The following is a 22,785-nucleotide window of genomic DNA, read 5'->3' as shown; positions in this document are numbered from 1 at the left end:
GGGGGCAGGCAGCGGTCAGCGGGCTGGGCTGGCAGGGCGGGGCTCAGTGCCACCTGGGAGGGAAGCAACTTGGCCTATGGCAACCCCAACACTCCCTACACACAAGCCAGGCTGGGCAAGGGATGAGGACAGCGGGCCAGGGAACCGTGAGGATGGCCGGGTGGGGCCGTCTGTGTGCCTTCATTCATTCATTCATTCATTCCATCTGCTATGTGCGAGGTCACAAACTCAGACAAAGGAACAGCCAGCTGAGCTCGGCCCGCCTTCAAGTGTGGCAGATGAGTAACCCAAGGCGAGGAACACTCATGGATGGTCATACATGAGGCTGGGATGCAGCTGGAGCTCCTAGGGACAACTGCAGAAGGGATCCCAGACCTGGGAGCTGAAGGGTGCAGAGGAGAAACCAGCTGCAGAGCACATGGGGAGGTCCCGCTGGAAGGGGGAGCAGGTGCACAGGCCTGGTGTAAGGAAGGAGCTGGGGCTGGAGAAATTGACAGGAGGGCGGGGTTTGGGGGAGGCTTGGAGGCTGGGAGCCCTGAACCTTGAACTCCTGGGCTCAAGCAATCCTCTCACCTTGGCCTCCCAAAGTGTTGAGCTTACAGATGGGGGCCACTACACCCAGTCTAAACAAAATTATTATTATTATTTGAACCTAACCTAGGTGCCAGGGCAGGCAGGCAAGAGCACTTTGTTTCTGTGCTGTAAGGAACGGGGAGCTATGGGAGATGTTAGAGTAGGGGAGGGATGGGAGGCAGGAATGGGGGCTGGAAGGTGAGCAAGGAGTCTGCAGCCTTGGCCTGGGGTGGAAGGGGGAAATGTGTGGGTGATTTTGAGAGGAGACTTGGGAGGTCAGATTCAAAGGGTATGATGGGGGCAGAGGAGGAGAAGGCAGGGAAGTCCACAGCCAGGAGAGAAGAGAGGCCTTAGGGATGGGGCTGAGGAGGGGGAGCCGTCCCCAGCTCTGATGAGGCTCTGCTGTGTTGGCCGAAGCACCCAGAGAAAACCTGGGGGCTGGGACTTTCTGGGTTTCTGAGGGCTGCCACGGTCCAGGGTAGAGGCCCGGACTGGCTCAGCCTCGCAGCCATCTGGCCCAGCCCTCCAGCCATCTGGCCCAGCCCTCTGTTCTCCAGATGGGGAAACTGAGGCCCGGGATAGCAGCCCTGATCCGGTCAGCCCCACAGACCCTGCTCCAGGGGCAGCTCGGAACCTTGATTTCCAGTCTGTGCCTTGAGGCTGTGGGGGAAGCTAGCGGAGGACCCTGGGCCCCTCCCTCCCACTGAAGCTGCAGAAGAGGGCCAGAAGGACTGCATGGGTCTTGGGGTTCAGTTGGGACTGTGGCGGTGATAGACTCCCGGTGCCCGGTCCAGCCTTCACCTCCCCCATCAGTCAGCCCTGCAGGGCTGGGCTCCTCCTGGCCATGGTCTCTGGCTCCGCCTGGGTCTCCCTGGTGCCTTCTTCCTCCAGGCCCAGCTGGAATCCACTCAAGGACCATTCACATGAAATATCCAGAACAAGCCGGCGCGGTGGCTCATGCCTGTAATCCCAGCACTTTGGGAGGCTGAGGTGGGCGAATCACTCAAGGTCAGGAGTTCGAGACCAGCCTGGCCAATATGGTGAAACTCTGTCTCCACTAAAAATAAAAATTTGTCGGCCGGGCATGGTGACTTGCGCCTGTAATCCTAGCACTTTGAGAGGCCGAGGCGGGCAGATCACCTGAGGTCGGGAGTTCAAGACCAGCCTGACCAACATGGAGAAACCCCGTCTCTAAAAAAAAAAAAAAGAAAAAAACAAAATTGGCTGGGCGTGGTGGCGTGTGCCTGTAGTCCCAGCTACTCAGGAGGCTGAGGCTGGAGAATCAGCTGAACCCCAGAGGCGGAGTTTGCAGTGAGCCGAGATCACAACATTGCACTCCAGCCTGGGCAACAAGAGCGAAATTCTGTCTCAAAAAAAAAAAAAAAAAAAAAAGGAAAGAAAAGAAACGTCCAGAACAGGCAAATCCCCAGAGACGGAGAGTGCTCTAGGGGCCACTGGGAGCTGGGGAGGTTGGGGAGGCTTGCTTTTCCGGGTGAGAATGTTGCAGAATTGGATTAGAGGTGAAGGTTGCACAACCTTGCTTGTGCTAAAACCACTGAATTTCAGACCAATTGGGTGAAATACGGTGCTGAGTTTTTTTGTTTTTTTGTTTTTGTTTTTGTTTTTGTTTTTTTTGAGACGGAGTTTCACTCTTGTTACCCAGGCTGGAGTGCAATGGTGCAATCTCGGCTCACCGCAACCTCCGCCTCCTGGGTTCAGGCAATTCTCCTGCCTCAGCCTCCTGAGTAGCTGGGATTACAGGCACACACCACCATGCCCAGCTATTTTTTTTTGTATTTTTAGTAGAGACGGGGTTTCACCATGTTGACCAGGATGGTCTCGATCTCTTGACCTTGTGATCCACCCGCCTCGGCCTCCCAAAGTGCTGGGATTACAGGCTTGAGCCACCGCGCCCGGCCGTTTTTTTGTTTTTTTGAAAAAGTCTCACTCTGTTGCCCAGGCCGGAGTGCAATGGCGCAATCTCGGCTCACTGCAGCCTCAGCCTCCTGGGCTCAAACGATTTTCCTGCCTCAGCCTCTCGGGTACCTTGGATTACAAGCACCTGTCACCACGCCAGGCTAATTTTGTATTTTTGATAGAGACGGGGTTTCCCCATGTTGGCCAGGCTGGTCTTGAACTCCTGACCTCATGTGATCCGCCCACCTCGGCCTTCCCAAGTGCTGGGATTACAGGCGTGAGCCACCGCGCCCGGCCAGGTGCTGAGTTTTATCACAGCAAAGGTGTTACGTGAAAAAATAAAACGCTGCCTGGGTTCCCTGCCGCTTTTGGGTGCAGCCCCCTCCCCACGCCGTGGTCGGGTGTGTCCCCACACGGTGCTTACCCTCGGCGCTCCAGCTTCTCGGTGTGCGGGTACCAGAACCTTCCTTCTCCCACGCAGGCTCCTGGGGCAGCCAGTGAACCCAGTGGACTGGAGTCCAGGGCGCCATCTCTCTCACCTCCAGCCCCCTCCAGGCACCAAACCTGGCCCCAGGCCCAAACCCGCCCCTCCAGGCTCAAACCTAGCCCGAGACCCCGCCTCCAGCTCATAAGCCCCGCCCCCTCCTGACTAAAGCCCCGCCCCCCAGGCCGCTAGTCTCTTCCAGGTCCCAAATCTCACTCAATACACAAGCCCCGCCCCTTCTGAACACCCTCCAACCCCGCCCCTCCGGGCCCCAAACCTGACCCAGACCCAAACTCTGCCCCTCCCGGCGCCAAGCCCCGCCCTTCCAGGCCCCACGCTTGGCTCCAGACACGAGCCCTACTCCCGCCTGCGGTACATAAGTCCCGCCCCCTCTAGGTTAAAGCCCCACCCCACAGGCCGTAAGTCTCCCTTCTAGGTCCCAAATCTTTTTTTTTTTTTTTTGAGACGGAGTTTTGCTCTTGTTACCCAGGCTGGAGTGCAATGGCGCGATCTCGGCTCACCGCAGCCTCCGCCTCCTGGGTTCAGGCAATCCTCCTGCCTCAGCCTCCTGAGTAGCTGGGATTACAGGGACGTGCCACCATGCCCAGCTATTTTTTTGTATTTTTAGTAGAGACGGGGTTTCACCATTTTGACCAGGATGGTCTCGATCTCTCGACCTCGTGATCCACCCGCCTCGGCCTCCCAAAGTGCTGGGATTACAGGCTTGAGCCACCGCGCCCGGCACCTTTTTTTTTTTTTTGAGACGGAGTTTCGCTCTTGTAACCCAGGCTGGAGTGCAATGGCGTGATCTCGGCTCACCGCAACCTCCGCCTCCCTGGTTCAAGTGATTCTCCTACCTCAGCGTGCCAAGTAGCTGGGATTACAGGCATGTGCAATAACGCCTGGCTAATTTTGTAATTATAGTAGAGATGGGGTTTCTCCCTCTTGGTCAAGCTGGTCTTGAACTCCCGACCTCAGGTGATCCACCCACCTCGGCCTCCCAAAGTGCTGGGATTACAGGTGTGAGCCACTGGGCCCAGCTGAGTAGTTTAATTTATATAGTTACTGGCGCACAGTGTAATCCCAGCAGTTTGGGTGGCTGAAGCAGGAGGATCACCTGAGGTCAGGAGTTCCAGACCAGCCTGGCCAAGATGGTGAAACCCCGTCTCTTCTAAAAATACAAAAAAAAAATTAGCTGGGCGTGGTAGTGGTCACCTGTAATCCCAGCTACTTGGGAGGCTGAGATGAGAATCACTTGAACCTGGGAGTTGGAGGTTGCAGTGAGCCCAGATCGTACCACTGCCCTCCAGCCTGGCAAGAGTGGGACCCCATCTCTTTTCTCTTTTCTTTTTCCTTTTTTTTTTTTTTTTGAGATGGAGTTTCGCTCTTGTTACCCAGGCTGGAGTGCGATGGCATGATCTCGGCTCACCGCAACCTCCGCCTCCTGGGTTCAGGCAATTCTCCTGCCTCAGCCTCCTGAGTAGCTGGGATTACAGGCACGTACCACCATGCCCGGTTAATTTTTGTATTTATAGTAGAGACGGGGTTTCACCGCGTTGACCAGGATGGTCTTGATCTCTTGCCCTCGTGATCCACCTGCCTCGGCCTCCCAAAGTGCTGGGATTACCGCTCCCAGCCCATCAGTTTCTTTCTTTCTGGGTTTTGTCCCTGCACTGCGCTACCTGCCTGCAGTTCACCTGGCTGCCCTTGGCTCCCGGTTGATGTATCCAGAAACTGAGGAACACAGCAGCGTGGTTACAGCTGGGATTGCAGCCCTGGCTGACCTCCTTAAACACTAGTCTTCGCTGTCCCCCCTTCTGCTCCCTCCTCCAGGAAGCCCTTCTTGGTCTACTCCCAATCCCAGGATCTAGGTCAGCCCTTGGTTGTCCAGCTCATCTTCTCTGCTACTGGCCCCAGCATAGTCATTCCTGAATAACTTAATGGCTGGGGGGCACGAACCCTGGAGTAGTCAGACGTCGGCCATGCAGGGAAGGTTAGAATCACTAGGACTTCTAAGGTTGCACAGTCCAGAGGCAGCAGCAACAATGTCTCTCACCCTCTCCCAGGAGGAGACCCTTCCCTTCCCCTCCCCTTGAACCTGGGCAGGACTCGAACCTCCTGTGGAATCAGATAAGGTGGCCGGAGTGGTACCGCCTGGTTTCCCAACAGGTCAGCCTGGTAGCTTCTGCTTTGGTAGCTTGGAACACTGCTTCCTGGAGACAGGGCTGGGAACACAGCCGCCATGTTGTGAGGAAGCCCAAGCCACACAGGGAGGCTCCTTGCAGGCGCTGGTCCCCATTCACAGCTTGAAGCTGAGCCCTGGCTGTGTCACGCTTGTAATCCCAGCACTTTGGGAGACGGAGGGGGCCAGATCACTTGAGGCCAGGATTTGGAGACCAGCCTGGTCAACATAGCAAAAACCCATCTCTACTAAAAATGCAAAAAAATAGCTGGTCTAGCTGGGCGCGGTGGCTCAAGCCTTTAATCCCAGCACTTTGGAGGCCGAGGCAGGTGGATCACGAGGTCAAGAGATCGAGACCATCTTGGTCAACGTGGTGAAACCCCATCTCTACTAAAAATACAAAAAATTAGCTGGGCATGGTGGCGTGTGCCTGTAATCCCAGCTACTCAGGAGGCTGAGGCAGGAGAATTGCCTGAACCCAGGAGGTGGAGGTTGCGGTGAGCCAAGATCGCACCATTGTGCTCCAGCCTGGGTAACAAGAGCGAGACTCCGTCTCAAAAAAAAAAAAAAAAAAAAATTGCTGGTCTATAGTGGGGCAAGCCTGTAATCCCAACTATTCGGGAACCTGGGAGTGGGAGGTTGCAGTGAGCCAAGACATTGCACCACTGCACTCCAGCCTGGGTTGTCAGATTCTGTCTCAAAAAAAAAAAAAAGAAAAAAAAAAAAAGAAAAGAAAAACGCAAACAAGGCAGGGCACAGTGGCTCACGCCTGTAATCCCAGCACTTTGGGAGACTGAGGTGGGTGAATCACCTGCAGTCGGAGTTCGAGATCAGCCTGACCAACATGGAGAAACCCCGTCTCTACTAAAATTACCCAATTAGGCAGCTGTGGTGGCATGTGCCTGTGATCCCAGCTACTCAGGAGGCTGAGGCAAAAGAATCACTTGAACCCAGGAGCTGGAGGTTGCACTCCAGCCTGGGCAACAAGAGTGAAACTCTTCAACACACACACAGAGTCTCACTCTGTAGCCCAGAGTCAGTGGCATGATCATGGCTCACTGTAGCCTCAATCTCCTGGGCATGATCATGGCTCACTGCAGCCTCAATCTCCTGGGCTCAAGATGTCCTCCTGCTTTGGCCTCCCGTGAAGCTGGGACCACCACACCTGGATTTCTGTCGCCCAGACTGGAGTGCAGTGCTACTCTCTCAGGTCACTGCAGCCTCTGCCTCCCAGGTCCAAGCGATTCTTTTGCCTCAGAATCGGCATCCACCACACCAGGCTAATTTTTGTATTTTCAGTAGAGACAGGGTTTCAGCATGTTGGCCAGACCTCAAGTGATCCACCTGCCTTGGTGTCCCAAAGTGCTGGGATTACAGGCGTGAGCCACCTAGACCAGCTGATCAGCCTGTCTTTAAAAAACAAACACACAAAAATGGCCGGGTGCCGTGGTTCATGCCTGTAATCCCAGCATTTTGGGAGGCCGAGGTGGGTGAACCACGAGGTCAGGAGTTCGAGTCCAGCCTGACCAACATGGTGAAACATCATCTCTACTGAAAATATAAAAATTAGCTGGAAGTGGTGGCGGGTGCCTGTAATCCCAGCTACTCAGGTGGCTGAGGCAGGAGAATCGCTTGAACCCAAGAGGTGGAGGTTGCAGTGAGCCGAAATCACACCACTGCACTCCAGCCTGGGTGACAGAGTGAGATTCTATCTCAAAACAAAAACAAAAAACGGGCAGCTGAGCCCTGCCTTGGAGTCGCCCCAGCTCGCAGGAATGAGGCCACCGGTGCTGATGAGCTCAGCTGTTTGCTTCCCTGTCTTCCCAGAGGAGAATCCAGGCATCCTGGGGCAGAGACAGACCCCATGGGAGCAGCCCCCTCAAAAATCCCCACTCACAACGTCACTGGCAACAACGTGGTTCTGCACCAATAGGGTGGGGACAGCTCCTTATTCGGCGACAGAAAACCAGAACTCAGGCACACACAGCAGGTTTTCTGACTTTTTTTAAATCCTTACAAAACAGAATAGAAAATTCCGGCATTGACAGTTGGTGTAAAGGAAAACTTCTGAGCTCTATCAGTTCACCTGGTACAATGGAATTAAAGTGCTTGGATGTTTTTCCCCCACTTTAAAAAAACTTTTGAGGTTTTTTTTTTTTTTCTTTTAAAAACATCGTAACATTGACACATGGCTGTTCCGTTCCCCAGCGCTGAGAGCTGGCCTGGGCGTCCCAGGATCTCCGCTCATTCACAGTAATGGTTCTGACCAGTCCTCCAGGTCACTCGTGGACGCGATGGGGGTAGGGGGTGGGGGAGGGGACTGGAGGAGAAAGTGACTGTCCCACCTTTGGAAAGAAAAAAAGCTGCTAGTCGCTCAGCTTTCGAGCTGGGATGGCTGTGGGCGCCTGCAGCGGGTGGGGGTGTTTGCTAGTTCTTTTATACAAAAAGGCAGAAAATCCCCCATTGCAAAATATGGAATCACTGACGGGAGGGACGTGATGGGGGAGGGGACGGCCTTCCCCATCTCCCTGGGGTCTTTGGAAGGGGCAGTCCACAGATATGGGCAGTGGGGACCAGGGAGGGCACAGCACCCCCACGGCCACCAGACTGTGACCATTGTAGGAGACTTGGGAGGGGCAGTGGGGCTGGGCAGGCCTCCCCACAACATTCAAGTATTCTTCAAGAACAGGGAAGCAAAGTCAACCGATGTTTTTTCTTTCTTAAAAAAAAGAAACAACTGAACATGACAAACAATCCTGACCTCGGATTTAGAAGCCAGAGGGGCTGCCCCAGGCGTGGAGTTGGGGGGCCGCTGCCCTCACTGCCACCCGCCACCACAGCCTCGAACTCAGAAGTGGAACCTTGTATTGCATAGAACGTACCCACCCTTGGGAAGGGGTGGCAGGACCTGCAGCCCCCGGGGGTCGGAGCGTGGAGGGTGGGGGGCGGAGCAGACACCCCAATTCCTGGGTGCCCGAAGGGAGGCTGAGGCTGCAGCCGTTTTCCTGAAGGCGGCAGGCCTAAAACGCTGCCCTGGGGTGGGGATTCGGCCAGACCCCAGGGTCTGGGCCCAGATCTAAGGGCGAGGATGGACCTGGCAGAGCTTCTGTGCCAGGCCTGAGGAGCGGCGTGAGGCAGGACGTGGCCACGGTCAGACTGAGCCCTGAGAAGGGGCACCGGGTGCCCAGAAGGGGTGTCTTCGGGACCCCCACGTTGGCTGACAGTGCCTGTCCAGCCCCTCTGCCTGCAGTGGTGGAGGTGACTGCAGGCTGGGTGGGGCTCCTGCGGTCTCAGGCCCTGGTGCAGTGGGAAGGGTAGCGGCGAGTCCCCAGGGTCAGCTGCAGCTTAAGGTCAAGGTCGGAGGCCAAGCTGGGCCACCATGAGTCCTGGACAGATGGGCCTTGCAGGAAGCCCGATTGTCAACTATCACAGGGACGACGCAGGTGCGGGTGAGGGGCTGGGGTATCTGGTGGGGTGGGTCGGGTCGGCTGCCCTCCACCTGCCAGCCTGGCCCATCTGGAGACAAGCATCCCCTCCTCCCCGACCAAGCCACCAGGGGTGCCCTCAGAGTGAGGGATAGAAGGGAAGAACCTGTCCCTGAAATACTGCAGGTGGGAGAGGACACACGGCAGGGTCCCGTTTCCCTCCCCACCGCTGGAAGATGGCGAACGCTGTGGGCCTGTTCTCCTGTCACTGCAAGCCACGTGGGCAGGTGGCGGGTGGCACAGGTGACCTGGGACACCTTCAGTTCAGGTGAGCGGGCCAGGGGGCCGGGGAATGGACAAGCCCAGCCCCAAACCCTCTGCCCACCTCCCCAGGTGCCTGCATTGCTTCTAACCATCAAAAGGAGAAAAAAACAAAGGGCAGGGGGCGGAAATGGGAAAACAACAAACCCAAAAGCAAAAACCGTCTATAAAACGGCCCCCTCAGCTGAGCTTAGTGCCTGGGAATCCAGCCAGAGGAGAGGCAGCCCGCTGGACACCAGCTGGAGATAGCTTAAAAAACCTTTCGATTTGACCTGGGGACGGGCGACCTATATACAGAGGGGAGACGGGAGGGTCAGGCGCGGTCTCCCACCAACACCACGGGGGCCGAGGACAGGCTGGCCCTTTGCCGCCGCTGGGCCAGCTTGGACTCAGAGGGCGGGGACAGCTGCAGGCAGCGTGAGGTAGCTCGGACCAGGACAGGCTGGCCCTGCCCCGCAGCCTCCTCCTCTGCCAGGTCCTCGTCACGCTGGGCCAGCTGCCGGTTCATGGCAATGGCCTCTGCTGCGAAGGACGTGAGGTCTTTGGCACAGCTGTTCCTGGGAGACAAGGTGGGGCAGGTGGTCACCCAGAAGGCACCCCTTAGGGGACCCCTGGAGTCTGGGCAAAGCTCTGGATAAAGGGGCTGTCTGCCCCCTTCCCAGCCCCCTTGATGCCAGAGCCCTGCTGGAAGCACCACTGAGCCACCCAGCACTTGCTGCCTCCCTGACCCCAAAAAGGGTTTCTGGGTCTTTCACAAGCATCTTAACTCGGAAACCCTGTCCCCTGGACCCGGGCCTCACCTCTGCAGGACCATGGGAGTGGGCAGGGTGTTCTCCGGGGCGCACTGCAACGAGAGTGGGGGAGGCAGGGCTGGAGAGCAGCCAGGGCGCTGACGGGGTATATGGCCAAGGGACGCCACGCCCACCCCATCACCAGGACCCCACTGGAGACCAGGAGTGCAGCTGGGTGCCCTGTGAGTGAAATACCCTGCCCCAAGGTCTCTATGGAGAGGCTCCATGTCCACCTGCCCAGGGAACCTGAGGCTGAGCCAGGTTGGCACTGCAAGACCCAGTGAGGGTGAGGGGCAGAGCCCCACGCTCCACCTCCCCCAGCTGTTCCAAGCCCAAACCCACCTCCGCCCCACTCTTAACCCACAGGTCTCCGGATGCTCCTGGGAGGGGTATGGAGGTCCCCAGCCCCTCGCCTGGAGATAGAGTGACCCCAGCTGCTATTTTTAGTAAATCCTCACTCCCTGGGGTGGCAGTTCTGCTCAGATGACCTCTGGCAAGAAAAACACCCGACTGCTCCCGGATCCGGGGCCAAAGAGGACGGGTGGAGGCGGGCCGTGGGCCTGAGACCTAGGCCAGGCAGGGCCGGGGTCCACGTTGGCTGGGCTAGCTGCTGGCCTGACTCCGGCTTGCTGCTGGGCGCAGGTCCCCACCACCCTCCAGATTATTTGAGTAACTGCTCTGGGGAGCCGCCTGCTGGGCCAGTGGGCACCGTACACTGGTGGTCGGCAGTGAGGATTTCGGCTGCAACCCTCATCCCAAGCCTCAATGCATCTTGGGGCGCCCAGGCTGCACCCTCAGGGCTTGCCATGTTTGCTGAGGCTGCCCCCCATGCCCTCCCTGCCCTCAGGGCTGGCACTAACCCCCTGAACCCAGGGGTGCTGCAGGACTTGGGCAGCGCTCAGCCTCTGCTTGGCGTCGCGGACGAGCAGCTTGGAGATGAGGTCTTTGGCGGCGCAGGAGATGTGGGCCCAGTCCTTGTCGGGAAACTCGTACTTGCCCTCCTGGATGCTCTCAAACAGCATGTTCTGGGGGCACAGAACACGGGGGTCAGCTGCACGACCAAGGGCATCCACACGGTAAACCTGGACTGGGGGCAGGGGGCCTTAGACCTGCCCCAGGGCCTGGACCAGGCATCCCCAAACTATGGCCCGCGGGCTGCAGGCGGCCCCCCCGCCGCACTTCAGGAAGGGGCGCCTCTTTCATTGGTGGTCAGTGAGAGGAGCACAGTATGTGGCGGCCCTCCAACGGTCTGAGGGACAGTGAACTGGCCCCCTATGTAAAAAGTTTGGGGATGCCTGGCCTGGATACTGAGGGCTGACACGTGGCTCCATCAGAACCGCAGCTACCGAGACCTTAGACCACGCCTGCGGGGAGCAGAGGGGACCGGGAGCTGGACCCGGAGAGTCAGCTCTACCCAAGTGGACCTGGATTTCAAAAAGGCAGCTATGGGGGACCTGGTTCCAGGGGTCACAGCCCGGAGATGCTGAGCCTTGACCCTCGGGCAGGTGGCCTGAGCCTGATCCCCCCAAACCAGGGACCTCACTCGACCTCTCAGATCTCTCAACCCTGTCTGGCTTTTCCCTTGGGCAAGCAAAGCTGATAAGCCATCGAGAACCTGGAGAACATGGGGGCACTGCCCTGCGGATGGCATCAGGGAGGAGGGCATACAGGGCCGGTCCCCGGGGGTGTGGGGGTGCACAGCGCAAGTCCCGGGGTGTGGGGGGCGCACAAGGCAGGACTCCTGGCGTTAGGGAGTCACTTCAACAGCGCCAGTTCCTGGGGTGGTCAGGGGGCGGGTCCCCAGGGGTTAAGGGCCGCGCACGGCAGGCCCAGGGGGAAGAGCGTGCCCCGGCCGCCCCACCTGGCAGGCAGGGCAGGCCTCGCCGCGGTCCCAGCCGCAGTCGCTGCCGCAGCGGCCCACAAAGGGCGGGTAGCCGCTGAGCAGGATATACAGGATGACGCCCAGGCTCCACAGGTCGCAGCGCTTGTCGTAGATGCTGGCCTCCTCGCTGAAGGCCTCCACCACCTCCGGGGCCATGTACTCCGCCGAGCCGCACTGCGGGCGGGGGAAGGGCGCGTCAGCCGGGGCTTCCCGGCATCACGTGGGCTCGAGCACGGGTAACTGCGGGTCACCTGCGCCGGCAGCGCGGACCCGCCCGCCCAATCAGCGGCCGCCGGGAACGCGCCCCGCTCCGGCCGCAGCCCCGCCCCCCCGGCCGAACAGCGGCGGGTGCCGGCGCCTGCCCGAGGCCCCGCCCCGTCTCCCCACCCAGCCAATCAATGGCTGTTGCTAGGCGGAAGCCCGCGCTCCGCTGCCTCGGCTCCGCAAGGTTACACAACCGCAGAGCGGGCGGCCGCGCCCCCAGCCCTCCCAGACCCCGACCCCGACCCCGACCCGCGGGCCTCACCGGGGTGAGCAGCTCCGGGGTGGAGATGGGGGAGCAATCCCCGTTGAGTTTGATGCCGCTGCCCAGGTCGAAGTCACAGATTTTCACGGGGGAGACCTACGCGGGGCCAAAGACGACGTGAGCGGCCCCACGCGCCCGCCCTCCCGCGGGGCCGCCCTGCTGGAGCTGGCCTACCTGGTTGGGGTGCTCACAGAGGATGTTTTCCGGCTTTAGGTCCCTGTGGGCGATGCCTGGGGGAGAAGCCACAGAACCACGGGGGGTGAGGGGCTGGGGATCTTCCAGGAGTCCTTACCAAGTGACCCTAGGGGACCCGGCTGGGCTCACCACCCACCTTTGTTGTGCAAAAAGTCCAAGGCACTGGCCACGTCCTGCACCACCACGCTGGCCTCCAGCTCGTTGAAGTGCCGGCGCTTATGGATGTGGCTCAGGATGGAGCCTGGGCAGGCGGGGGGAACACGCAGGTCACCTCCGAGTCCCCTCAAGGCCTGCCCCCACCTCCACTTTGGCGGGGACGCCCCCACACCGGCTTCCTCTGGCCCAAAGGCCTCACCCCTGAGCCACCATTTATTTGGGCAGGACACTCAGACCCCAAAAGCCCCCTCCCTTGAGGTGGTGCTAAGCCCCCACCCCATAAGGACCCAGCTGGAAATACCTCCTCCAAGCTCCCTCCCTCCCCGCAGCCTGGATCCCCCACGTACCTCCCCGCATCTTCTCAAATACCAGGTAGAAGCGGTCCTCCTCCTCGAAGAACTCAATCAGCTCTAGAACGTTCCTGGGTGGAGGGGGGCAAGAGAGGAGCTGAGGCTTCCTGAGGTCCCTGGGTACCTGCTGCCCAGCCTAGGAGGGGTCTCTCCACCAGAGACTGGGACTGGGGTAATGGGCCCACTTCGACACTGCCCACCTGGGGCTGCTTCAGGGAGGGGAACATAGGGCCTGGGAATCTGGGTGCCCTACAAATACTAGCTGGGGTGATGTGGTGTTCAGGCTGAGACCGGTGCCGCGGCAAGGGTGGGTCACCTACCTGTGTCCCTGGCACTGGTACAGCATCTCCACCTCCCGGAAAACCCTGCTCCGAATGTGGCCTGGCTGCTTCTCAATGATCTGAAATGGGCGAGGGGACACAGCACCTGGGTGAGCTCACGGCAGAGAGGGGTAGGCCAGAAACTCCAATGCCACGCCTGAAACTCGCCACACTCACACCCTGCAACTCTAGAGAGCAGGGCTCACGCCTGTCATCCCAGCACTTTGGGAGGCTGAGGCAGAAGGATCGCCTGAGCCCAGGAGTTCTGAGACCAGCCTGGGCAACAGAGCCAGACCCCATCTCTTCAAAATGCTCTGTTTTTTTAACAAAAAGATGGGGTTTCCCCATGATGGCCAGGCTGGTCTTTAACTCCTGACCTCAGGTGATCCACTCACCTCGGCCTCCCAAAGTGCTAGGATTACAGGCGTGAGCCACCACGCCCAGTAAAATGCTTTTTAAGTTAGTAGTGAGCTATGGTGGTACACTGCGCTACAGCCTCAGTGACAGCGAGACCCTGTCTCTAAATTTAAAAAAAAGAGAGGGAAAGCTAAATCAGGGATAGGAAAGAAAGAAAGAAAGAGGGGTGCGGTGGCTCATGCCTGTCATCCCAGCACTTTGGGAGGCCGAGATGGGCAGATCCCGAGGTCAGGAGATCGAGACCATCCTGGCCAAAATGGTGAAACTATGTCTCTACTAAAAATACAAACATTAGCTGTAATGTTTGCCTGTAATCCCAGCTACTCAGGAGGCTGAGGCGGGAAAGCAGAGACTGCAGCGAGATGGCGCCACTGCACTCCAGCCTGGCGACAGTGAGACTCCATTGAAAGGAGGAAGAGAGGAAGGAGAGAAAGCAGAGGAAGGGAGAAAGAAAAGAGAAAGAAGCCAGTTCTCCACCTGTGACCCTGACAGCTCTCAGAGACATACTTGGGATCTGTCACTTTTGCAAAGTACCCCCACAGGACGTCAGGGTCCCCTGCTTTACCCAGCCACCCTCGATGACCAAGAGACAGTCAGCTGTAGTTGTCTGTCCCCGGGAGCCAGCTCCCATGTGACCCACAGAACTAGGGAACGAGGCCCCACCTCACATGTGGCCACGGCACCAAGCCCTCCGGCTCTGTGCCAGCCTGGGCAGACTCCTGCCTGCCGTCTCTGCTGGCATCTGTTTCAGGCCCGCCCTGGGTGCCGCCCCAGCCACTAGTGGGACCAGCCTCCCTGAGCCCCAGAGCCTCAGGAAGCCACCCCACTGCCCCCAGCAGCTCTAAGGACCACAGGTTCCTGCCTGATCCACCTGCTTCCAGCCACCTTCACCCACACAAGTGGGGTCAGGAGGTGCCTACAGCTCCCCTGGCACCTGCTGGGACCCTCTTCCCAGGCTTGACACGCTGGCCCCTCTCACTGGGCAGGTGGCTGCCTGTGTGACTGCTCCGCCCCGGGTTCCCTGCCTGCTGTGGTGGCCTGGCGGTGGTAGTAGGGGATGTGGTGTCTACTTAAGCCCCTGGATCCCACCTCTACCCTGTCCCGTGTCTATACTGACCAACAAAACTGCCCTAGGAAGGGTCAGGAGAACAACTGGACACAAGAGTGTCCTGAGATACCACCACCCAAGCCGCTGCTGACGGCTGAGCCCGACACACACTGCAGATGGTTCTGGAGAAAACTCAACTCCAGCCAGGCGCGGGGTTCACGCCTGTAATCCCAACACTTTTGGAGGCCAATGTGGGCGGATCACGAGGTCAGGAGTTCAAGACCAGACTGGCCAACATGGGGAAATCCCGTCTCTACTAAAAAAAAAAAAATACAAAAATTGGCCAGGCGCGGTGGCTCAAGCCTGTAATCCCAGCACTTTGGGAGGCCGAGGTGGGCGGATCACGAGGTCAAGAGATTGAGACCATCCTGGCCAACATGGTGAAACCCCGTCTCTATTAAAAATACAAAAATTGGGCCGGGCGCGGTGGCTCAAGCCTGTCATCCCAGCACTTTGGGAGGCCGAGGCGGGTGGATCGTGAGGTCAAGAGATCAAGACCAACGTGGTCAACATGGTGAAACCCTGTCTCTACTAAAAATACAAAAAATTAGCTGGGCATGGTGGTGTGTGCCTGTAATCCCAGCTACTCAGGAGGCTGAGGCAGGAGAATTGCCTGAACCCAGGAGGCGGAGGTTGCGGTGAGCCGAGATTGCGCCATTGCACTCCAGCCTGGGTAACAAGAGCGAAACTCCGTCTCAAAAAAAAAAAAAAAAATACAAAAATTAGCTGGGCGTGGTGGCATGCGCCTGTAGTCCCAACTACTCGGGAGGCTGAGGCAGGAGAATTGTTTGAGCCCGGGAGGTGGAGGTGGCAGTGAGCCGAGATCGTGCCACTGCACTCCAACCTGGCGCCTGGCGACAGAGTTAGACTCTGTCTCAAAAAAAAAAAAAAAAAAAAAGGGCTGGGCGTGGTGGCTCGTGCCTGTAATCCCAGCTACTTGGGAGGCTGAGGTGGGAGAATTGCTTGAACAAGAATCCAGGAGGCAGAGGGTGCGGTGAGCCGAGATCGCGCCACTGCACTCCAGCCTGGGCTACAGAGTGAGACTCCCATCTCAAAAAAAAAAAAAAATTGGTCAGGCATAGTGATACACGCCTGCAGTCCCAGCTACTTGGGAGACTGAGGCAGGAGAATTGCTTGAACCCAGGAGGTGGAGGTTGTGGTGAGCCGAGATCCTGCCACTGTGCTCCAGCCTGGGTGACAAGAGAGAAACTCCATCTCAAAAAAAAAAAACAATGAACTTCAGCCTGTGCGTTGGGTGGCCAGCTAGAATACGACCTCAGGAAGGGGAGCGTAGCCCCTCCTGGCAGGGAAGGGGCCTCTTCTGAGGTCCCAGCTTGGGGATCTGCATCCACCAGCAGCCTCGTGGCACCAGGCAACCCTAAGGAAGCCTCTGCGAGCCACAGGCACTGGCCCACTGAGAGCAGAGGGCTCACACCCGTCCCCACAGAATGAAACAACACTCCTCAAATGCACACCACCAGCGATTAGCCTCTCTGACTCGCCCAGGACACCTCCTCCTCCCACTGCCACCTGGCTGGATCAACTCCCGGATGTCAGTGACCAACACCACCTCCACCAGGAAGTCCCCCGGGCTCTCCAGATCCCAGCACTGACCACACAAGGCAGCAAGATGAGCAGGGATGTGTCTCGGAGACACCAGTTAGGAGCCCCCAGAGACTACACAGTGTGACTCAGGTTACCTAAGCCCCAGAGCCTCGGTGTCCCTACCTGTCAAACAAGAACAGAAAGCAGGGCTGCCTGTGGGGCTACCTGGAGGGGGCCGTGCTCAGAGGGATGCCGGCCATGCAGAAGTGCTCCGTAGGGGCCTAGTGCTCCTACACCATCGCCCTGGCCTGCTGGGGGCTCCCGGGAAGCAGGAACTGTACTGCGTCTGTCCCCACCTGTTGCCCATGCGGTCCCAGCACCCGGCCAGCCCAGCCAGTGGCCTCCCCACCTTGGCCACCCGTCCTTTTCCTCCTCAAAGAAAGGCTCTGGCCTGGCTGTCCACCAGGACCCACAGGTCCCTGGCCAGCCATGCTTGCCAGGGCACACCTGGCCCTCTCTCCTGGGCAACCAGCCCTCCCGGGACCCCACCCAGCCCAGAAGCCGGGTGCCAGGTCACAAGGGAAGCCTGGAAGATTTCTTGGAACACAGGATCCAACCGCCCGGCCCGCAAGGTCACGGGGTCAGCACCAGGCCCTCAACAGGCTCCTAATCCCAGCCCTTCGGCCATACCCTGGGTTCGGCAGCCAGCCTAGCCCCGGCGTCTCACCGGCCTGCACTGAGGTTCCCCAGACGCAAAGCCCCTCTGGGCCCTGGGATATGACACTGGGTTTTCATCCTTGTCATACAACTGCGATGCACCCCCAGGGACGACTCAGGAAGGGACTGCCCAGGGCACCCAGGGTGACTGAAGCCCCCACTCTGGTACCAGGTCTTTGGCCACCTCGATATGGTGGGGGAGGCGCAGGGGGTCACCTTTGCTGTCGTTCCTGACTGGGCTCAGGGCCTGGTGGCCGCTTTTAAACACTGGTTTTCCCGGCTGTAGGATGCAGAGCCGGAATGCCACAGCCTGCTCCCACCCCCTGCAGCGCCGATCCCAGGGCACCAGGCCCTGAGGTTGATCGCAGGCCCACCTTGACGGCGTACTCCTGGCTGGTGATCAGGTTGACGCAGGTCTGCACACGGGCATGGGCGCCCTCCCCCAGCACATCCTCCTGCAGCTGGTAGACGTCTGTGGGGCAGCCGGGAGGGTGTGAGAGGGACCCTGGCTGCTCCCCGTCCCCGCTCCCCCGGTGCCCGCCGCTCCGCTCACCTTCAAACCGGCCCGAGAAGCTGTCGGTGGCCCGGCCGCGCTTCTTCTTCTTGCCCCTCTTCTTGGCATCGGGGATGTCGATGGGCTGGCTGGCTGGCATGTCTGTCCCAGGAGGCACGCCCAGGGGGCTCAGGACGGGGCCCTGGCCGGCCAGCCCCCACCCTCCTGCAGGAGTGGGCCACTGCCATGGCGGTGACGGCGGCTGCCCCGTGCCCTCCTCCCCCTCGGGCCCCTCACCAGGGCGGGCTGAGCACTGCAGGGCAAAGTCAGAGTCTCCGTGGTGGGCCTGGTCTAGAGAGAAGGCCAGCTCGAAGGGGTTCTGGCCCTGCAGGGGAGAGGAGAGGAGATGCCCTCAGACCCACCCATCCCTGCCCACCGGCAGGAAGACCCATTCCACCACGCCACAGCGTCCGGCTCACAAAGCCTGGGCTGAGCATTTCGGAAAAATCACCTCGGTCCCCTGCTCACACAATAGCAGGATCAACTCCCGATACAGCAGGCGACATAAACCAGGGGGCCCCAGATCCTGGGATTCACTTCCTCGCCGCCCCGCAAGCAGTGTGTGTGTAGACTTCTCTCTAGATTTGTGTTTTGACAACATAGCAAGAGATTAAGTCTTGCTATGTAGCCCAGGCTGGTCTTGAACCCCTGGCCTCGACCTCCTAAAGTGCTGGGATCACAGGCGTGATCCACATGTGGAAGGCGTGCGGCCTCCTAGCACCTCATCAAGGTCTGATCGGGGAGGCAGTCTCTTGGGGGCCCATGGAATCTGCTAACCTGGAGGGGTTCTCCCCCGGGGTGATTCTGTCCCCAGTGGACACTGGGTCATGCCTGGGGACATCTGTGTCGATGACTGGCTGGGGGAGCTCCTGACATGGAGTGGGATGGGCAAGGACGCTGTTCGGCACCCTGCAGGGCCCAGGACGGCCCCACCCGGGAGGAAGCTGGGCCCCAATCTCCATAGGGCCGTGGGGAAGCCCTCCTCCCACCCACAGCCAGGGCCTTGGGGCCTCTGGGAAAGGGTGCATTTCGAGGAGGGGACAGACACAAACAGATGGCTCTCAAGAGCCTCCATGCCAGGGCTGAGCTGCCGCGGGGCCCAGGCCCTGTGTTGCACCTCTGTCTGCTTGTCCACAGAACGGGGACGCCCGACCTCTGGGTGGGTCGTGGGGATCAAAGGCAGCAGAGCAGTGGGAGGGAGGTGAGTCACTGGGAGGGCTGCCAGCCTGGTGGCGGTGCTTGCTTTCCCACGGCCTCCTGGGCCGTCTCGGGACTGCTGTCCTCCCTTGGCCTCAGTTTCCCCCGTGTGAAATGGCACACCACCGCCGCCTCTCCTTCCCCTCAGCTGCTCCCCTCCCTTTTGCTCAGTGCCTGCGGCTGGCTGCAGTTAAGGGCTCTGCCCTGTCAGCCCTGCCTTCTGCCCCTCCCCAAGCCCAGGCCCCCGCACTTCTCTGCTTGCTCCGACGGCTGCCTGGCACACCTTACCCACCCAGCTCTGTGCACCTAACCCCCCACCCGAGGCTCATCTGCCTCCAGCCACTTCACCCCATGGTCACCAGTTACCGAGTCACTCCACGCCGTGCTGGCGGCTCACAGGAGAGGCACCCACAGGCGCGAGTGTGCCAGGCCCTGCCCAGGCCACATCTTGCCCTCTCCCGTCTCAGCGCCAGCTACCCACAGAGGGAGCCCCTGGGGGGCCCCAGCACCCAACTAAGGAACCCACTTCGGACCCTAGGGGCCAGGATTCAAACCCAGGCCTGTTGCACTGGGGGGCTGGGTCAAGAAACAACACAGCCAAAGACCTGTGGAGGTGACCCTGACCAAGGCAAGGAACGGTACAGTTAGGGGAGCCCTCCCCACCCCCGAAAAAGATGGCTGGAACCCATGTGGACATGTCTGACAAGCGAACCCCCAGCAAGGGGACTGCCAGTCCCTCTACAAGGGCCCAAGTCTGTGAAGCTGGGAAGGGAGGCCAGGTCAGGTTCCTCGTATGACTGAGCTCTCACTCAGCCTCACCTGGCCAAGTGGACCAGGCAGGAGGGGCCTGCAGAGGTGGCAAGGGTCCCAGTCCCAGTGAGGATGCTGGGGACTCTGGGCCCCAGCCAACCTGAGTGGGGCTCTAACAGGAGGGTCGTTCAGCAGAAGTGAGGCTCTGGGGAGCCCGTGGGAGACCCAAGGCCAAGAGACGGGTGGAAGCCAGAGGGCAGAGTCTGGGAGGAGCCAAGAGCCAAGCAGCCCTCCTGACTCCCCACCCACCCTGGCTAGGGCAGACAGCTGCCAGGAGGCCGCTGCGGGAGGAGGGGAGGAAGGAGGCTCAACCAGCCCCCATGTGGAGTCAGCATTCCAATCCAGCTCTGGTCCAGAGGCCCCTGGTGGCCCTGGGGCAGTCACCAGCACAAGGTGGGTGACCAGGGTCAAAGGCCAGACTGGCGCTCGCCTGCTGTCTGACCGTGGCCTAGTGACCTCCCCCTGGGGTCCAGCACAGGTGAGACCGGAGGCAGCTGCCCCCAACTCGTGGGAGCTCAAGAGGGTGAAAGGACCCAAGGGGGCTGCAGAGCCCAACCATTCCCCCTTGTCAGCCACAGCCTCAAGCTCAGCAGCGCTACAGATGGACGGCTGGAACCCCCACGGTGGAGGAGCCAGGCCGCATGAGACTCCGAAGCCTCCTCACTCGAGTGCAGGGGAACCCCAGGCCTGGCACCTCGGAGCCTCACTTTCCCATCAGAGAAAGGAAAGAAACCCAAGACCCGCAGCCGTGCCTCCCTGCTGGGTTGCTGCCTGGTGAAGGCAGGGAGAGTATTTCAGGAGAGGTGGCCCCAATCCAGGGAGCAGCCGTGCATGGTGGGAGGAGATTCCTAGAGAACCAGTCCTGGCCACCTGGAGGAACACCTCACAGCCAGGACTGCCCGCCAGGCCCTCCTCCGCCCAGCCTCCCACCTTCCCAGCTCCCCGCCGGGCTCCCCCGCCGTGCAGAGGCCAGCCCACAGTCCCGGGCAGTGTGGGCAGTCCTGGCCCCACCGCTCTAGGTCTGGCTACAAAACTCGAGTCAGCAGGCCTTGGCAGGAGACGGCTGGAACCATCTAGAAAGTTCAAGTTTGCTCTGGCTGCCTGGCTGGCCCCATGCACTGACCCTGTATCAGTTCACGCCTGGCCACAGGAGAGAAAAGACGTCTGTCAGGTCCCCTCTCCTGCCCAGCCTGACACCGATGGTGCCAGGCCTGCTGCCCTAGGGAAAAACTGGGCATGGGCGCAGGGGTGGGTGGTGGCCGGGGACGCTGGCTGGACAGGCTTGGGAATTCTTCCCAGAGTCTCTCCTTGCTCCTCCCACCCTGGAGCGCCACGCGTGTGTGTACACACACACACACACACACACACACACACACAGACTCACTCTCTCTTCTTTCTCTCTCAGTCCTGCCTTCCCTACCGGGCAACAGGCCCCTGCCCAAGGAAGCCCGGCAAAGCCATTACATAACCCAGCCTGCGGGGTGGGGCGGGCCGGCTGACATCACTGCGTCCCCTGGGCCAGGTCCTGAGGGGCCCCTGCCCAGCACCTGCCCTCCCCTTCCCCCCAAGATTCGCTCATCTGAGACCAGCACTCAACAGCAGTCACCGCCCGCCCGGGCTGCGCAGAAAACTTCCCGCTCCGACAGGAAACAGCACTCGGGCCTGGGGTGCCTGGGAAGTGCAGGGCTGAGGGGAACGTCCCATCCCCTCCCCCACGGCACAGGCCACCCGGAGTGGGTGCACCTGACCCGCCCGGCCCGGGGATTCTGAAGGGAGGTCCCCAGAAGACACACGGAGGTAGGAAAGAGACCGTGGCCCGCTGACCCCTCCCCACCGGGGCACAACCAGCTGGAGCTTGCAGGAGACATCCCCCCCCCCAACGCAGCGACTGGGACAGGACTGTAGCCCGCTAAACCCCCAAAACACACGCGGCGGGGGCCTGCGGGGGACACAGCCTGACGCCCTGAAGGGCAGGGGGCGCGCGCTGCCAGCCTCACTTGGGGGTCCTGCAGGAAGGACCCCCACGGCCACGGCTGGGGAGTGGACTGCGCCCTGCTGACCGCCCCCATCCTCGCACACCGAGCCCGCTGGGCGCACGGCCGGCCGGGGTAGCCCCGGGTGCAGGGCGGGGGCTGGGCACGAGCCCTGAGAGCCGGTCCTAGGGGTGAGCGCCGCGCCCCCCCCCCCACGCCAGCCATTCTGGTGGTCCGGCCCGGAGCGTCCCCAAACCGACCCCGGGCCTCACCTTGAACGAACGGTGGAAGCCCTGAACTTCGGCCGGTTTCTTCTGCACCATCGTCTGTCCGGGCCCCGCCAGCGGGGTAGGGGACCGAGGGCCCGGGGGGCGGCCCGAGGGCGGGCGGCCGAGCGGGGGCGGCCGAGGAGGGGACCCTGCGGGCGGGAGCAGACAAAGGGACGGCGGTGAGCGGGGCCCGGCCTGCCGGGAGCGCGGACCGGGCGGGGGCGGCGAGGGCTCCGCGGGGCCCGTTCCCGCTACTGGGTTGGAGTTCCCGGGGCCGCCTTGGGGTTCTCACCGGGGTCGGGCTCGGGCCGGGGCCGCAGTGCCGCCGCCGCCGCCCCACGTCGGGCAGCCCGGACCCCGCTCCGCGGACCGCGCGGGGAACAGCGCCGCCGCCGCCACCACCGCCAGAGCGGACTCCTCCGCCTGGGCCGCCGCCGCCGAGAGGAGCCGGGCGCGTCGCAGCCGCCGCCACCTTTATAGGCCCCGACTTGTCCTGGCCCCGCCCCCAACGCAGGCTCCGCCCAGCCTCGCCCCCTACGCGCGGCGTGGGCGGGGCCTGGAGCGGGGTGCTCTCTGGGAGCGCAGTGCGGCTGCGCGCTCCGGCTGCGGGGCGGGGCCGAAACGGCTAGCGCACGCATGCGCAGTGCGGCGCACGGGGTCCAGGTGCGGGACCCAGGCGGTGTCCCTGAGCGCGGCTCGGGGCTGGCCTGTCTTGTGCTGTCTGAGGCCCGCGGGATTCGGGGACCCTGCGGGGCACTGAGCCGAGTGCTGCCGGCTGGCCCTACACAGGGCAACTTCGCCGGCCTGCCGCCCCGGGCCTGGCATACTCCGACTCCCTTGGGTCGTGCCCTGGCTCTGGAACCGGCCATGGTTCCCCCTTGCAAGTCCCCGCTGCTGACGCCAGCTCTGCCCTCCTGCACCCCCAGCGCGCTTCAAGTCCCAGCCACTCCCTCATAGTGCTGGGGGTCCGGCCACCGACACCTACTCCCCTCCCCTGGGCCACCCCTGCCTGGGGAGCAGCGACACCCCGAGTTGGCTTTGTGATTGACAGGACCCAGAGTAGAGGGTGGGGAC

General features: G+C 60.8%; 1 protein-coding gene across 2 annotated transcripts; it reads right to left on the bottom strand.

Moving 5' to 3' along the window:
* Positions 1-7,142: 7,142 nt before the first annotated feature.
* LOC101053960 (MAPK interacting serine/threonine kinase 2) lies at positions 7,143-22,168 on the bottom strand. 2 transcript variants are annotated; one of them, XM_074384842.1, is made up of 14 exons: positions 22,004-22,168; positions 21,715-21,860; positions 17,700-17,787; positions 17,463-17,564; positions 17,284-17,381; positions 13,123-13,202; positions 12,800-12,873; positions 12,433-12,537; positions 12,276-12,331; positions 12,102-12,197; positions 11,555-11,749; positions 10,554-10,718; positions 9,703-9,746; positions 7,143-9,459 (listed from the first exon to the last, which is right to left on the bottom strand). In XM_074384842.1, the coding sequence occupies exons 2-14, from the start codon at positions 21,763-21,765 to the stop codon at positions 9,216-9,218; spliced, it is 1,398 nt and encodes a 465-aa protein (XP_074240943.1). In that variant the 5' UTR covers positions 21,766-21,860; positions 22,004-22,168; the 3' UTR covers positions 7,143-9,215. The 2 variants fall into 2 exon arrangements, with proteins under 2 accessions (XP_074240943.1, XP_039322137.1); XM_039466203.2 differs by having other exon boundaries at positions 17,463-17,787.
* Between the last annotated feature and the right edge of the window lie 617 nt (positions 22,169-22,785).

This window comes from Saimiri boliviensis, chromosome 14 (genome assembly GCF_048565385.1).
Source record: "Saimiri boliviensis isolate mSaiBol1 chromosome 14, mSaiBol1.pri, whole genome shotgun sequence".
NCBI lineage: Eukaryota > Metazoa > Chordata > Mammalia > Primates > Cebidae > Saimiri > Saimiri boliviensis.
The sequence above is the reverse complement of the archived record's forward strand: the minus strand, read 5'-3'. Positions and strand labels throughout refer to the sequence as shown.